Source organism: Mesitornis unicolor, unplaced genomic scaffold (assembly GCF_000695765.1).
Source record: "Mesitornis unicolor isolate BGI_N332 unplaced genomic scaffold, ASM69576v1 scaffold19984, whole genome shotgun sequence".
In the NCBI taxonomy this organism is placed as follows: Eukaryota; Metazoa; Chordata; class Aves; order Mesitornithiformes; family Mesitornithidae; genus Mesitornis; species Mesitornis unicolor.
The window spans coordinates 661-17,786 of record NW_010178308.1 but is presented as its reverse complement, the minus strand read 5'-3'; the positions used below and the strand labels follow the sequence as shown (position 1 = coordinate 17,786).

The following is a 17,126-nucleotide window of genomic DNA, read 5'->3' as shown; positions in this document are numbered from 1 at the left end:
GGTTCCTCAACCACCACTGAAGCTTCCACCACGGTATCTACTCCACCAGGTCAGTCTGAATTAGTCATGCTTTTCTGGCCACTACTTTTGGTTTCTCTTGAGGTTTAACCTCCTATTGCTCTGTAGGATGCATAAAATATATTTTCATTTGAACAGGAAGTAATTCTAAGTGAATCACATCTATATCTTATTTTCTTTCTGGTTTGTGTTTTTTTTTCAGCTACGAAGTTTATTTGTGGCAGCTTGCTTTCGCATTTTTCCGGAACACTTCAGAGTCCTTTTTATCCTTCGAATTATCCAGATAATGCCGAGTGTTTGTGGCAAATACAAGTAACAAATAATTACCGCATTAAACTCACATTTAGAAGTATTCAGTAAGTAAACCACTTCTTGCCTGGGCAATAAATGGTTCCCAAATCTCAGCTACTACCAGAGTTCCCAAGCACATTTCTCCTGTTTATAAGTGAGTTATAAATACTACATGGGAATTGTGTGCGTGCAGCATCTTTTTTTATTATTTCTTCAGCACTTAAAAACTGAAGTTTGCCAAATGGATTTTTATATTCATGTTTCTCCTTCAGGTTGCAAGGTGGATGTCAGAACGACTATATTGAGATCTATGATGGGCCACCCAATACTTCTCCTCTGCTTGGAAGAATTTGTTCTGGTTCTTATCGCACATACACATCATCCTCAAACTTTATGACTGTCAGATTTCACAGTGACTCCAGATACTCCAGTAGAGGGTTTTATGCTGAGTATAATTCCTTTACAGCAGACCAGAGCACCAGTAAGTTTTCATTCTGTAATGTTTTCTTTGCTCAGAAGCTTTTATACCCTGGTCTTACTTGCTAAATAATTATTTGTTAATGATGTCGAACCTCTCCTACATAGATGATATTTCTACTTGAATTTCATAACTAGTTATTGACTGGTCACTTTCAGCAACAATTTTTTTTTTATTTAAAAAAAATCAAGTATCAAATTAATTGCCTTCATATATTTTCTACAATGGCTAGTTTAAATCAATTTTTCTCCTTATCATCTTATTATTCATACATTTTTTTTCTGCCTTTCTGGACAGATTTTCATAGAATCATAGAAATATTGGTTAGAAAGGACCTTTGGAGGCTTCCTAGTCCAGCTACTCAAAGCATAGCTACCACCAACACCAGGTCAGGTCCATTATGAATTTGTCTAGCTGAGTTTCTAGAAACATTCGAAGGATGAAACCTTCAAAGCCGCAGCCTTTCTGGGTGACCTGTTCCACTACTGTACTGCAGTCCCAGTGGAAAAGCTTTTCTAATGTGCACTCACAACCTCCCCAAGCACAAACGGTGGCCACCACAGATGGGTCTGTTGTCTTTGTAGCTGCCTTTCAAGAGGCTGTGTGATGCAGGTCCCTGTCATCACATAGCTCTCTCTACCAGAGGCTGAACTCTCCCTAAGATCATTGCTTTTTATGTCGTGGGCTCCATGAACCGTCATGAAGATGGCTTCAGGATCCCCTCCCACCCACGTAGTGTTTCTGCAAGCCAGTGTGCATGTTCATCTCTACAACTTCCACAACAGCTCTTGCATTCTTTTTCAGGAAATACTCCCATTTCTTAGCATTTTTGTGAGAGTGGTGATAGAGGATCAAGGTCTCAGCAAAAGCCTGTTGTAAGCTACATGTTTTTGACAGCAGGCTAATTGAAGGTTAGCTGAAGTTTGTCAGAGACTATTGCTTATTCATATCTAAGATGTAAAAATAAGTGGTTTGACTTATGAATTCTCTCACCTAAACGATAGCAACTATTGCATTTGTTGAAGTTGTAACATGCAAGCATTATCAAGTAACTGAAATAATTTATAATTCATATTTTCTTCCCTAGCCCTTGTGTGTTTGCCAACCTACATGCGTGCAGCTGTAAAAAGACACTATCTTGAGTCACAGGGCTACTTGACGTCGAACATCAGCTTGTCTGACTCTCATTGTAGACCAACAATTACACCCACTGAGGTTATATTCAACATTCCCTACAACAGCTGTGGCACACGTAGACAGGTTGGTGTCAACATATTTCACAAAGCTCTCCAAGTCTGGGCATGGAAACTTAATAAGCATTTGGAAAACGGTCGCAAATCGTAAAGGGTGTTGTAGCCCACAGGTATTCAAAACACAGAAAAGAAGCATGTGTTTCTGGAGGCTAAGGCTTGTTAAACATTCTTATTTATCCTTTCAGACTTCAGGTAATCGAGATATCTATTTCAGGTGATGTTCTGGAGAGCAAAGTATAGGAGAGAGTTAAGTGAACACTCTCACCCAGGATGTTTGGGACATGTTCTTTCTGACCAATACTAGGACCTGGCACCTACAGGGTTTTATAGTACAGGTTGTCAACATGACTACATGTGATAATTTTGTACTCATCTCATGTGTCAAATAGGGTAACGGTGAAACGATCACCTACTCCAATGTGATAAGAGCATCTGCTTCTGCTAACATCATCAGGAGGCAGAAGGACCTACGCTTGCACATCAACTGCAAAATGCTCCAGAACACTTGGGTGCAAGTGATGTACATTGCCGATGACATCCTTAATGTCACTGAGACCCAGTATGGCAGATACGATGTGAATTTGACATTCTACAATTCCTCGTCTTTCCTGTGGCCAGTAGATGAATTTCCATACTATGTTGGCCTGAATCAGCATTTATACCTGCAAGCTTCGCTTTACAGCTCTGACCCAAATCTGGTGGTGTTTGTGGACACATGCGTGGCATCACCTGATCCTAACAATTTTAAAACACTGGCCTATGACTTGATCAGAAGTGGGTAAGAAATTTATTTAAAAATTATTTTGAAAGTATCTCTATGAATAGTTCTGAAAAATCTTCATTTATGAAAGAGGTGATTTAGGGCCAGGGTACAATGTTTGCAATTCTCAGTACAAATATACTTCTAAGAAAGCAATTTTGGCAAAGCCTGAATGAAATATAATACAACAAAGAAGTGCCATTCAGAAGTTGCTGTCAAGCACTGAGATTTCACTCAAGGAGGCAGTGTAGAAACTGAGGTCTGAATTTGTTCCTGAAATAGATACTTGAAACATGGGGATGTCAATGGCACTACATTTCCGTACATCAGAATTAGTCTTGCAAATAGTTTCATGCAGCATCATAGCTAGAATACAAAATAGTCTGTTTAAAAGGAAAGGAAATTATTGCTATTCTAAAAACCTTAAACATATTGCTTGATAAAAAATGTGCCTTTTGATTTGAAATGGAAATGTTGTGGCCTCTTGTAAGGATTGGAAAACCGACAGTGAGCTAGAAGCATAAAAGTATGACTCTCAGTGTCCCAGTTTGTTGCAGGAATAGAAGGCTCGTGTGAGTTTATTTCCCTTCTATTTGAACTTTTCTGCTTCCCTGGAGTGTTCACACCAGTAACCTCAGTGCTGCGGTAACCTACTGCTAAGCTGGAAGTCAGGCTTGTATTGAAGGGACACAGTGCCTCCTGCCTGCTGCGTGAATGTCCTCCCTCTGACACTGCATATGAACCTGAAGAAGGTTTTTCTCTTGCTGGGGTTTCTTTTTATTCTATCCATAAAAATTCATATTCATTAACCAAGACACAGAAAGACTGTCTAGCTTTGTGAGCAGGACACTCACCAGGAAGATGGGGCAAACAGATTCTGATCATTTTCCAGTTGATTTTTATTCATGTGACGAGGAACTGTGCCAAAAGCAAATGTATTTACTGAATCTAAAATCAATAATATCCATCTATAAATATCAGGTGTTTTGGGATATCACTGCAGTATAAAATAAAGAATGAGAGGACATTTATTAAGGAAAAGAGCACAACACAATTTTTTCAAGATATAAGAATAATTACTGACACTTTAGAAATATTCTAGGGTAACAATTGTGGGTGAATTATTGTGATCTTTTCGCTTGGTGGTTAAATTAAACCAGAATGACTTGGATCTAGGTTAGGTAACTTGTTAGGCCAGTAATTGTCAGGAATAGTCAATTCTAAGTAACACGAAAGTTGGTCTAGTAATGTGCTCTGTGAAACATCCAGACTTCTCTGTCAGGTGTCGAGGTTCCTCAAGCAAGGTACTCCACAAACATCGAAAGACTAAAGAGCACATTTATTTCCAAGAAGAGATGTGTATCAGCATTAGTTTTGTCCTTCCAGAGTAGAAAAAGGCCCTTTCTTTTTCTGCAACAACCTGCAGGGGCCTCCTTGCAAACAGGTAATCCTGAAACACAGAAACCAGCAGAACCACTCATTATTTTTCAGCTATTCATGTTTACACAGTCTTTATTAAGCTATGAAATCTCTGTGCTGTATATGTTATTGTGGTAGAAATACCTTATTTTCTGTCCTTGCTAAAAACACAGTTTTTAACCTTCTTCAGTTTTCTTATACTCTTACCTTCTGATATGATGTTTGAACTTGAAACGTATTACATTGATATAGTGCAACAGTGTTTCTATTCACAATAGCAAAACAGTCAATTTTATCTCTTTCCAGATGTGTTAAGGATCCCACCTACTCTTCTTACTATTCACCATACCACGATGTCGCCCGGTTTGGATTTAGTGCCTTTTCGTTCGTTAATCGGTACATGTCAGTTTACCTGCGGTGTGAGCTGGTGGTGTGCAGGTACGGAGACTACTCCTCCCGCTGCTACCAAGGGTGCCTTAGTAGGTTCAAGAGAAATGCAGGCTCTTCCCATGGAAAAGTGGATGTAATTGTTGGACCCATTCAGCTTTGGAATGATCCTGCCGAGAACAGGAATGTTGGTAAGTTTAAATGGCTTAAATAACGTAAGAAATTGCATATGATTGTCTGTTTGCATGTCAGTTCAGCCATGAAATCCAACTCTGAAATACACCTCTGCTGGTTTATTCACAACTCTGTTAGAATTCTTACAAGGATTTTTTTATTATTGATTTTATGAAATTGTTTTATCAGGTTTACAAGCTATTTCCTTTCTATCATAGTTTATCATTATTTGTTCTGCACACATCAAATGGCAACTGATTCGGTTCTCTGGGAAGAGGGATGAGACATACCTCATCTCCCTGCAGGATTTGTGTTAATTTTTCAAAGCTGTCTGAGATTGATTGACATATCTCTTATTTATTACCTACCAATCGGTCACCTTGGAAATTTTGTTTCCCAGTGTGCTATAGGTGCTGTTTTCACTATCAGAAAACAGCATTTTATGGTCTTAGAATATAATAACTGCAAATTCTTAGTTGTTTTTTAATTTATTGCTATGATCTTTACTTGTTTGTTGTGGCCACAGGATCATTTGCAAAACAATGTGCAATAAAGCAATTTGATTTCTGATTCAATGCAGATTGCAACATTTTAATTCAAGTTCTCTTTGTCTAATTACCTTTGAGATTAAGTAGCTCAGGAAAACAAATGTAAGCCTCTCTCTCCCTCTCTTATGCACAGAGCTGGTCCCTGACACCCAGGTGAAAGAGGAGCCTGAGAGCTCGGCGCCTGCTGCCAGTTCCCATGTTCCTCTGGCTGTCACCGCTGTGGTGCTGGTAGCTGCTGTTCTCACTGTGGGAGGTTTTCTTCTGAAACGAAAACTGCAGGAACCCATCCCATACCAGATAATGTGAATGACAACCCAAGGCTTGCAGGTGGAAGATGCTGAGATGTTCACCAGTCATCTCCTTCAGGATTTGGTTCTGCAACCTCTGTAGAGGATAACTCTTTCTTGACTATTCCACCATCCAGATCTTGCTTAAAGAATGTACTGTACTAAGGCAAAACCCGGTGTTACCATGAACTGAACTTATAAAAGAGCCTGGCTTTAAAATTCTTAAGTCCACATATACCTAAGGTCTAAAGAAAGGTTGATTCTTCCATCTCAGCATCCAAAGAAGCTACCAACTTCAATGCTGGACATTTCAGAGCATCCTGCTTGAGTGTCTGTCTGAGAAGACTGATTTAGGTGACTTGAGAAAGAAGAACTGACTTATTTTGCCATTGCTGATATGCAGATAAAAAACTTGTGTAGCATCACAATCTGGAAAGTAGTCCAAGAAAAATCTTTCTTTGCAGTAAAAATATCTCAATAGTGATCCATAAGCAAAAATACACATGGGATGCACATAAGAAATCTCTCTTGTGCAGTGTTCTTTATTTTGGGGGGTGTGGTTCTTCACAATTACGTATTCCTCTGAGAAAATGTAGGCCATTTATAAGATTTTGTATAGTGGATTAATATAATCAAATCTGTTACATAAATGTGTAATTAAAAAAAAAGGCAGGATAAAAAAATTTTTGAGCAATACTTCTTTTTGTGTTCTTGCAAACATATCGTCTATGTGTCTGAGCTCCCAGCTAACGCATTACCAGGTTGGAGAATGTGGCTTCTCACAAAGTGACCTTGCCAAGCAATGATTTTTGCTCTTGTTCTTACACGTGTAATGTGGGGGGAGAGAACGTGCGACAGATGCCGCAAGGAAGCGTGAGCTGTCTCCTATCTTCATCTGAAAATGATACAAAAACAATGATAAAGGAAGAATCTGTTTGGAAGAAGCTACTTACTACAGGTGGAAAGGTCACTAGTGTTTGATTGAGAAATGCCCTTCTTTACACTTTCCTGTTTTCTAGCCAGCTACGAAAGAGGAAAGATCATTGGGAACAGTGTCACGTACTATATGAGGTGAACCAGCGGCAAAGTGATGACGTGTGATGAAGGTGAGCTGTCCTCTAGGGCAACATCCTGACCTGACAAGGAGGATGTGGGCAGCTCTGACAGGAATCATCATTGCAGCCTATACTGTTTCTTCCCACAAGCTGCCTATACCTGGTGAACCCAGACAGGCCTCTCATCGCCTCTCCACACTGTGGAGAAGGGACCATACAACAGGGACCGGCATTGCCGACAGAGAGTGGCAGTGAATTTTGGTGTCTAAAGGTGTCCACCTATGAATTGTCCTGGCTTGGAGGAATCCAGCTCAGCAGTGAAGACTTTCCTGAACCTGGGCTTTCCTGCTCTCTAGAAGACAACTTTCCTCTCTGCTATTCCCAGCCTTGTTGTTTTCTCTCCTGCTCCTGACTCTGCTGTGGCCTTACTGCTGCAGTTGTGCTACCCCACCATTTTTCAGGGCATAGCTTGGTGGCACTTTTCATATTCGTCTTTGAATATTATCATTATCAGACAAGCAGAAAGATCTAGACTTAGGATGTTGGTGCTTCCAACCTGCAATGTGCCTGTAGAGAGGTGTCTCTTCCCATGCTATTCTGTGCCAGGGGTCCCAGATGGAGATATACCAAGGTTGTGTCATAATGCAAGGTAGGAGTACCAAGTTCAGTAGTTTCCATATTAAATGTCATTGTAGAAAACACCACTAAGCTGATCAAGTAGTTGGTGCCTCAGACTCCGATTCTACCAGTAAATCCAGTGGATTTGACTCTCAGTGGCAGACAGTTCTCATCCACTTGCATCCTCTACACTGAACAAATGCAAATGAATTTGCAATGACACACTTCACTTGACACATGCAGCAGAGCCCAAAAGGCCATCAGGGAACCCAAAAAATTAGACTAAGCTGCCTCATTGTGTCTTAACGCATAGATTGAAACTATTGTTTCTTTGTGTAGAAGTCTGTAGATATCCTCATTCTAGTCTAGGTAGTTTCTTATAGTCATGGGTGAAAGATAATTAATCTTCTGTGTCCTTTCAGTGGGTTCCCTTTATACCTCACAAAAGCCAGTATGCCTGCAGAAGTCTCCTAACAATCATCAGTAGAACAGAAAGTGTTTTCAAAGTTTGGTGAAGCTTCTTTCACAGAGCACCATGCTGAGAAATGCTTCAAGCTGTTAGAGGAAGTCCTAGAGGGCAAAAATGTATTGCTGCAAGGGTCTTACCTAGCCCATGGGAAGAATGAAAACATGTACTGTGTGGTATTTGCATTAATTAATTAATTCATTCCAATGAATCAGAACATAACATTTATCTATTCCTACAGCGCAGAGTTTGTCTGATAATCAAGATCTCTACAGTTACCTAGATATTTGAAATTTGCAGTAAAAAATTAATTAGTAAGGAATGTAGAGAAGAATCAATTAATCAGTACTGCTCGGTTACCTGGACAGTTCGACGTTTTCATTTGAACTACCTGGGAATCGCTGTCGCATTCCCCTACCTCCCCACCCTTTCACAAGTGTTTGGAGAAGAATTATTATCCATCACTTACTTTTGCTTCACTGATTGCAGTGTTTGATTGGTCACTCAAATTTACTGAATGTTTTCTGCTTCTTGCCAAGATGTCAAAACCAGAAGAGTATGAATAGTGAATACCAGGTGTTGCGTACATTTCCTTATTCATGTACGAAAGTGGTTGCTTGTATAAAGAAAGAAACATATTTACACTTCTCAATGTTCACTTTCAAGGCTTCCAACGTTATCTTTGGCCTCTTGTGTTTTGCACTTCCTTCTTCCATTCCAATAGTGCTGGCCTTTGTGGAAAGACCTTCTAAGCCATTTTTCCCTTGGGCTCCTGGACTTTAGTCTTCATCCTTGATTCCTGCCTGTGGAGGCAATAAATTTGTATATGGCAACGATTGTGCCACAGATGTTAATTCCTGATAAATCCATCCAAGCCATGGTGGCTGTAGAGGTAGGAACCAGATGAAGAACAATATTCTGGCTCTTCAGTGTTAGAGTGGTCCTCAGCCTTTTCTTGTTAAATGGTCAAAACACAGAAACACAGGAAAGTAACCACTCTGGCAAGAGAGTGATGGATGAGAATTAAGCATTATTTCATGTTGTGGAAAAGCTTTGGATTCATCCTTCAAAGAATGACACAGCTGTAATTGTCACTATGCAAAATTAAACAAGGAACATATTAAGAAAGATTCTTAATAGAAACCTGAACCTTTTGTCTCCCATTTGATGATTCAAAGGATCAAAGAATATTTCAGAATGAACTTTAGTTGCAAAGTATGTAATTTACTTCACTATGCATAAAATCCAATTATTTTTTTCTGCACAGTTTTCACAAAACCTTAGCTGCTGACCCTGATTTACTTGACACTTCCCTGCAATCTAGCAGTCTTGCAGTGAATAGAGTTTCATCTTGAACTTAATCATGTCAGAAAGGAGTGGGTTCATGTTGGGACTGAAGGTGTTGGCTTCAACTGCAAGGTTCTTCAGAGACTCCCCAGTCATATCTGAACAGGACCACCAGGTCTTATTTTCTATTTCTTTTTTATTACTTCACTGGAGGAAGCCCATTTAAGTTTCAATATTCAACTACATTCCCCAGTCCTACCAAGGAATCTCCTCATAAAAGAAAAATACTGAGATTCATCAGCCAGAATTGAAAGGTGTCTTTGGATAGGAGCTAATTTTCTTTGTACAATGAGATGATTGTGAAATCCATGGTAGCATAAATAGTTCCTCTGAGGCAGTGGAAAATGACACTCTTGAGATATTATCTTTCTCCAAAACCCAGGAAGTTACAAAATCTTAAATAACAAATCAAACATATTTTTGTTTCAGATCACAGGACTGTAGTTGTTTTATTGTTCTTCTGTAGAAAGAGAAACCTGTAGAGCCACTCCCCTTCAGAAATAGAGACTATATATTGTGACGGTCCTTTCTGTCAATGAGACTTGAAGAGATGGGTACCACTATGATTTTGACATGGCTGCTCTTGTTAGGTCCAGCTGTTCTGGAGACCAAAACAGGTAAAGCACTTAGACTTGTTTCAGGGTGCATTAAAATAACATAAAGACTGCTTGGGCTCCCCTCTGTTGATTCCAGGAATAGCAATTACATTCATGCTGGTATCGGTTTAGTTAAAAGATTAAAAGGGAAATTGGATGAAAGAGACAACATGGTTTTATTCTGTTAAAGCTATGAACTGTGTATCATAGTGAATGATAAGAATTATTTAAACCATTTAGCGGAGTTTATTTTGCTTTCATAGGGTAGTGCTTGTCTTAGTGCCTTGCATCAACACAAAAATTGTGTCTGTGAGTTTGTTATGAACAAGTTGTTCTTTCCGTTCCAGAAATTTGATCTACGAATTATGGAAGAATGTATTTATTTTTTTTAAATGTAGCTTTATTCCAGAGTATATGAAAGCATACTTCTGCTACAAATATAATATACCTTGTATTATTTGTGACTTTATACAGTGAGATAGATATCAATGAATGAGAAGAATTATTTAAACCATCTAGTGGAGTTCATTTTGCTGCCACAGGATAGTGCTTGTCTTAGTGCCTTGAATCAGTGCAAAAATTGTGTCTGCATGTTATGAATGAGTCTTTCTTCCAGTTCCTGAAATTTCTTCTAAGAATTACAGAAGATATTTTTAAATATATATATATATTTATTCCAGAGTATATGAACACATACATCTGCTACAATTGTAAGATTTCTCGTATTATTTGTCTCTTCTTGATCTTAGGTACAATTTAATGAAATGTAACAAGAAGTTAGTTTTTATAATCTGGCACTGTGGATAAATGAGGGACATGTAAAAATAATGGAAGACATGAAACACTTTTACTTCAACTTTTTTTTCATTTACTTTTTCTTTACATTATTAGTTTCTATCTCCTATGTGACTGATGACTTTGAGCTAAATAGTTCTGTGTATATCCTAGAATAATGGTGGGTGATTTTTCTAACTAGCTATTTAAGCATCACTATGATAATTTATATCACCATCATCCACCTCATCCATTTTTCTCCATCTGCCCTCTGCTTGCCGGGTGCTAAGCCATCTCACTCTTGCTGCTCCAGTTCTCTCTGCTCCTGGCTTCATCCCCATTCTCTCTGGCTCCTGGGTCAGAGTAAGTGCTGTATTTGTATAACCACAGGGTTTTGTCTTTTTAACACCTTTAAAGTGTGAGGCAGGACACAACCTATCTAGTTACATGCCCAGCTGATGATTCTGCTCCTATAGCGATGACAGACCTTGAATGAAAGCAAATAAAACTGGCTTAGATCAGCTTTCATTTCCTAATCCCACTTTGACTTTTTGCCAGGTTTGCTGTTTCCCTTTCAAAAATCCTGTGAGTGTGGTTCAAAAATGTTCATGTCCAAGTAGATATTTGAAGAAACAAATCAGATAGAAGTCAAGGGGCACTTTCACAGCGTCTCCCTTTGAACTGCTGGTTAAATGCATAAAAATAGGAACAAATTTGGTTTGGATACTGTCTTGACTGTTCTTCTAGTCATCTTGAAATAGATGCAGTGAAAAAATCCTAAAGCTGCTAAATTCTCAGATTTGTTTTGCTTTGGATGACTTATTCATTGTTTAATAACAAACTAAAAATATATTTGGCAGAAATGCAAAGTATAACAAGTACAGTGCATGTCTTGAATTCCAAGGTGTAAATACCACACCTCTTAAGTTACAGCACTTACTTGCTCACTTACACTTTGTGCTAAAGTCTTTAATAAATTTCTTCACTGAAAATGGATCTCTAAAATCAGGATTGTCATGCTGTTCACTACAGCATTTTTTTACAGCTATTTTCTTAATACAGGTTTGCTTAGATTTCATTCAGGGACTGAAGTTCATTTTCTCCCCTTTGATTTCTTATTATGCTTTTTTTCTTATTAATGAATTTCCCTTCTTGTTGAAATAGTTGGTGCTTAGCTTGCAGTCCAAATTTTCAGTAGAAATCTTGTGCAAAACATACACAGCTGATTTTGAGAACTGGAAGACAGGAAGAAAAGGGGTGCATCACCTCTGTCCTCATGAGCCTTTAACATTGGTCTAGGACAAAATAGATGACTTCCTGAGGTCAATTCCAGCTCATTTGCCTGACTGTGTTCGTGCTCAATTCCCTCTCTCTCAAAGTGAGCCGTCTCGAGCTGGTGAATGGAAGGCACAGATGTGAAGGTCGCGTTGAGCTCTATTACAAAGGACAATGGGGGACAGTTTGTGATGATTACTGGGACCTTCCCGATGCCCAGGTTGTGTGCAGGCAACTGGGATGTGGCCGGGCCATTGCAGCTCCAGGAAGTGCTTACTTTGGGCAAGGCTCCGGCCCCATCCTGCTGGACAACATGAGATGCAATGGAAATGAGGTCTCCTTGTCACATTGTAATCACACGGGATGGAGGATTCACAACTGCGCCCACTATGAAGATGCTGGTGTTGTCTGTTCAGGTGCTGTTCACATTTTTCTATTCATAAATACTTTTGCTATAAATGCATGTGTCAGCATGGGGATATGGAGACATTCTGCTCCTGAGATAACATTTCATTCATTCAAGGCATATGGTGGAAAGTTATACTAGATATGTGTCTAATCTTTCTTTTCTGCTGCTAGCAACCCTAAAGCTCTCGGCTCCATGGCAGGAGCCTGTAGAGGACATCCTCTGGCCACACCTGGGCCATGGTGTCCTGTGGCTGTGAGCAGGTGCCACATCAGTACCTTTTCCTGCTGTCACCATCCGGAAATGTCACTTTCAAGAAAAAATGTCAATTATTCCCCACTGCCATTCTCTCCATTGACCTCAGTCAAGATGGAGTATGCCATCGGAGTAATTTGTTATGATTCCACTTCATTCTTGAGGAACTGGGCTTGTAGCTATCACATGGATATACCCATTGCACAAACATGATCCTCATGTGGGTGGTGTTTTTCTGCCATATTCACAGAAGAAACTACTAGAGTGCCAACATCCTCATCAGTGGAGATGACCTCCGTAGCTGAGTCGAATTCCATTGAAGAGACAACCTCCATATATGAGACAACCACCATGACATCTCTAGCAGAGACCTCCCCAGCATTAACAACCTCCACAGAGGAGATGATAACCCTAGCAGAGGCAGTCACCTCAGCACCCATGACTGACATAACAAAGGCATCCACCCTAGAGGTGACAACCACCTCAGTGCCAATGACCTCCCTAGCGGAGATGTCCTTCCTAGCAGAGACAGCCACCATAGCACCAACAACCTCCATGCCAGAGACAACAGTCATGACCAGCACAGTGGCCATACCTACCAGAGCAGAGACGAGCACATCAGGTAATGCTGTCCACTGTCACTCACTGATTTCCTTAGTGCCCCTGATCTCCCTTCCCAGACCTGATTGCACTGGAGAGAGTCTCCCATCCTCTGTAGAAATTGTTGGTGAAGGAAACTGTTTAGGGAGGGATTTCCTCTCACTGCAACTGTGGGGATTGTGACAGGGGATCATTCTGCCTTCACCCCTCCAGTTCCTGCAGAGGTAGTACCATAACTATCTCCTACACATCCTCTGGGATTTGGGATGTGACTGGAAAAGAGGGAGATGCTGCATCAAATGTTTTGTAATGCAAGTTAGTCCTCTATGGTTATGAGGTTCCTGCCCAGGGAGCAGTTGACTGTGTGAAACAGTCATTATGGTCATATCAATTGAATGAAAAACCTCTGCATGATGTGAAATGCCACAGGACAGGGACTCCTTGAAGATGGGCTACATTGGGGTGCATGACATGCAGTGACTGTGTTCAGAGGCTTTATAATTGACACCAAATTCTTACATGTATCCATAGCTTCAGTGCCCCCCACAGCCTGGCTATATGCAATAAGTAATTCATGCTCACCAGACCCGTCCCTCACCTTGCAGTAACCATGCAGGCTCCCCACTGTAGAAGCCCATCTGGAGACCGCATGGTTGTAAATGGCCATGGCAATAGCCATGAGCCTGCTGTATTTGTTACCCTTCCATTCACTTTCTCTTATTCCTTGCAGAAGTAACAAACACTCCTGAAGTTTTGCCATACGCAACAGGTAATCCATGCTGGCCCAGCTAATGTCCGGCCTTGCAGTGAGCCCCAGCCAGACAGGACAGGAGAAGAGTGGGGGTTGTGCTGGCTTGAGCCTACTCAGTACAAAGCTGCTGCTCTCCCAGCTCATGGTCACTCTGGCCAAATTGCTAAAAGTGTCAGGGAGGTGGGGGCCGTGGGTGCTGGGGTGGAAGGATCCTGATCCTGTGCCATGTACTGTGTCCTAGGAGCCCACCTGCGTCTCTCCGGAGGGAGGAACGGCTGTGAGGGCCGCGTGGAGCTGTACAACGGCAGCAGCTGGGGGACGGTGTGTGACGACCAGTGGGACCTGAGAGATGCCCAGGTGGTGTGCCAGCAGCTGGGCTGTGGCCAGGCCATGGCCGCTCCAGGCAGCGCACACTTTGGCCTTGGCTCTGGGAGCATCTTCCTGGATGACGTGCAGTGCCGCGGGGACGAGCCCTCCCTCCAGATGTGCAGGCACAGAGGCTGGGGTGTGCACAACTGCGCACATGTGGAGGATGCCAGCGTCATCTGTGCAGGTACATGGGCAACAGAGACCACCGGGTCACCCACACATCCCACAGGACTGGTTTGAGTGCCCTCTTTGGGAGAAGCCATGCTTACCTCCCTTGGTAGAGCTGAGATGGAGCAGTGAGGATGCGGGCTTTGGGTGCCTGGTGCTGGAAGCATGAGTCATGCAAAAGCTGTGCATGGAGGGCACAGCACAGGTGGAGGTGCTTGGTGCAGTGGCAAAAAGCAGAATTGAGGAATCATGGTGTGAGGAGGATGTAGAAGCACTGGGGGCACAATGTGTTGGTTTCTGCATGAGGAACGGTAGGACAGAACCCTGTAATTGCTTTCCCCATTAGTGCTCCAGCCTTGCTTGCCCATGTCCGTCCACTGCCATTTCCACTGCCACTGCCAAGAGTCTATTGCATTTGCTACTCTTCCATTCACTTCATCTTTTTCGTTACAGCTACACAGTCAAACCCTCCTGCTGAGTTGCCGCACACAACAGGTAATCCATGCTCACCCAGATTATTCCCAGCCTTGTGGCAAGCCCCAGCCTGACACAAGAGAAGAGGGGGGGATGTGTTGCCTTGAGCCTGCCCAGAACAGAGCTGCTGCTCCTCTCTTCCCGTGACATTTCCAGGGTGCATGAGTGGTCCCCCTCAGGGGATGAGCCATGCTGAAGGTGTCCAAAGGGTTTTTATACAAGTGCCCCCATGACCCAAGCACCTCTGAACGCAGGCAACTCCCTTGGGAGCCGTCAGCTCGTCCCTGGGCAGGGTGAATCTGCCTCTGCATGCGGGGGGTCTTTGCTCAGTCACTGCCCTCCCCTGGTCCTTTCACACCTGTAATAACTCAGCTCGTGGTTACTGTGGTCAAATCCCCCAAATCATCAGGAAGGTGTGGGTTATGGGTGCTGGGAAGAAGAGACCCTGACCCTGTGCCGTACGCTGTGTCCTAGGAGCCCACCTGCGTCTCTCCGGAGGGAGGAACGGCTGTGAGGGCCGCGTGGAGCTGTACAACGGCAGCAGCTGGGGGACGGTGTGTGACGACCAGTGGGACCTGAGAGATGCCCAGGTGGTGTGCCAGCAGCTGGGCTGTGGCCAGGCCATGGCCGCCCCGGGCAGCGCACACTTTGGCCCTGGCTCTGGGAGCATCTTCCTGGACAATGTGCACTGCAATGGGGAAGAGTCCTCCCTCCAGATGTGCAGGCACAATGGTTGGGGCGTGCACAACTGCGCACACATGGAGGATGCCAGCGTCATCTGTGCAGGTACATGGGCAGCAGAGGCCACCAGCACACCCACAGATCCCACCATGTGGGTCTGTCTGTTCTCCCTTAGGAGAAGTTCTGCTTATGTCCCTCAGTAGAGCTGTGACAGAGCAGTGAGGCTGGGGTCGTTGGCTGCTTAGTGTTGGGAGCACGAGTTGTGCAAAAGCCCGGTGGTTGCACACACGCACAGCAGGCTCTGCACGCTTACAGGTGGAGGTGCTTGGTGCAGTGGCAAAGAGCAGGATTGTGGGATCATGATGTGAGGAGGATGTGGAAGCACTGGGGACACATCAGACTGGTGTGTGCATGGGGAACAGCAGGACAGAGCCCTGTAATTACTTTCCCCATTAGTGCTCCAGCCTTGCTTGTTGATGTTGATGTCTGTCTCTGTCCATGTCCATATCCATTGACATGTCCATTGCTATGAGCTGTCTGCATCTGCTGCCTTTTCATTCACTCCATCTTCTTCCTTGCAGCTGCACGTGCGAGCCCTCCTACAGAATGGCCATACACAGCAGGTAATCCATGCCCAGGCAATTAATTCCCAGCCTTGCAGTGAGCCTCATCCAGTATAAGAGGAGAGGAGAGAGAGGAGGCCAGATTTGCTGGCTCCACCTGTCCAATGCAGGGCTGCTCCTCTCTTCCTGTGACATCTCCAGGGTGCACAACTGGTATCCCTCAGGGGATGGGCCACTCTCAAGGTGTACAAAGAGTTTTTCTGCGAATATTCCCATGACTCAAGCACCTGTGTACGCAGGCAGCTCCCATGGGCCCCCCGCTGGTCCCTGGGCAGGGTGACTCTGCCTTCTGCATGACAGGAGTCTTTGCTCAGTCACTGCCATCTCTGGTCCCTTTGGCTCTGAATCACCCAGCTCATGGTCATTGTGGCCAAATCCTCAAAAGTGTCAGGGAGGTGGGGACCATGGGTACTGGGATGAAGGGACTCTGACCCTGTGCCATGTGCTGTGTCCTAGAAGCCCATCTGCGGCTCTCCGGAGGGAGGAACGGCTGTGAGGGCCGCGTGGAGCTGTACAACGGCAGCAGCTGGGGGACGGTGTGTGACGACCAGTGGGACCTGAGAGATGCCCAGGTGGTGTGCCAGCAGCTGGGCTGTGGCCAGGCCATGGCCGCTCCAGGCAGTGCACACTTTGGCCATGGCTCTGGGAGTATCTTTCTGGATGACGTGGAATGCCGCGGGGACGAGCCCTCCCTCCAGATGTGCAGGCACAGAGGCTGGGGTGTGCACAACTGCATGCATATGGAGGATGCCAGTGTCATCTGTGCAGGTATGTGGGAAGCAGAGACCACCGCCTTACCCACAGATCCCACCTTGTGTGTTTGGGTGTCCTCCCTTAGGAGAAGCCATGCTTACCTCACTCCATAGAGCTGTGGCAGAGCAGTGAGGTTAGGGGCTTTGGGTGCCTGGTGCTGGAAGGACGAGTTGCACAAAAGCTCGAGAGTTGCACACACACACAGCAGGCTCTCGAAGCTCACAGGTGGAGGTGTTGGTGCAGTGGCAAAGAGCAGGAGTGCGGGACTGTGACGTGGGGAGGATGTAGCAGCACAGGGGA

The 17,126-nt window shown here is 43.5% G+C and overlaps 2 protein-coding genes across 2 annotated transcripts; both read left to right on the top strand.

Moving 5' to 3' along the window:
- Positions 1-220: 220 nt before the first annotated feature.
- On the top strand, positions 221-5,634 carry LOC104535779 (deleted in malignant brain tumors 1 protein-like; the record flags this gene model as incomplete). The annotated part of the gene is made up of 6 exons (XM_010182413.1): positions 221-374; positions 582-790; positions 1,875-2,047; positions 2,430-2,818; positions 4,526-4,797; positions 5,462-5,634. Coding segments are annotated over 6 exons (1,370 nt in total), but the record flags the coding sequence as incomplete, so codon positions are not given.
- Positions 5,635-13,983: 8,349 nt separating this feature from the next.
- Positions 13,984-16,841, top strand: LOC104539004 (scavenger receptor cysteine-rich domain-containing group B protein-like; the record flags this gene model as incomplete). The annotated part of the gene is made up of 3 exons (XM_010182412.1): positions 13,984-14,311; positions 15,244-15,555; positions 16,530-16,841. Coding segments are annotated over exons 1-3 (952 nt in total), but the record flags the coding sequence as incomplete, so codon positions are not given.
- Between the last annotated feature and the right edge of the window lie 285 nt (positions 16,842-17,126).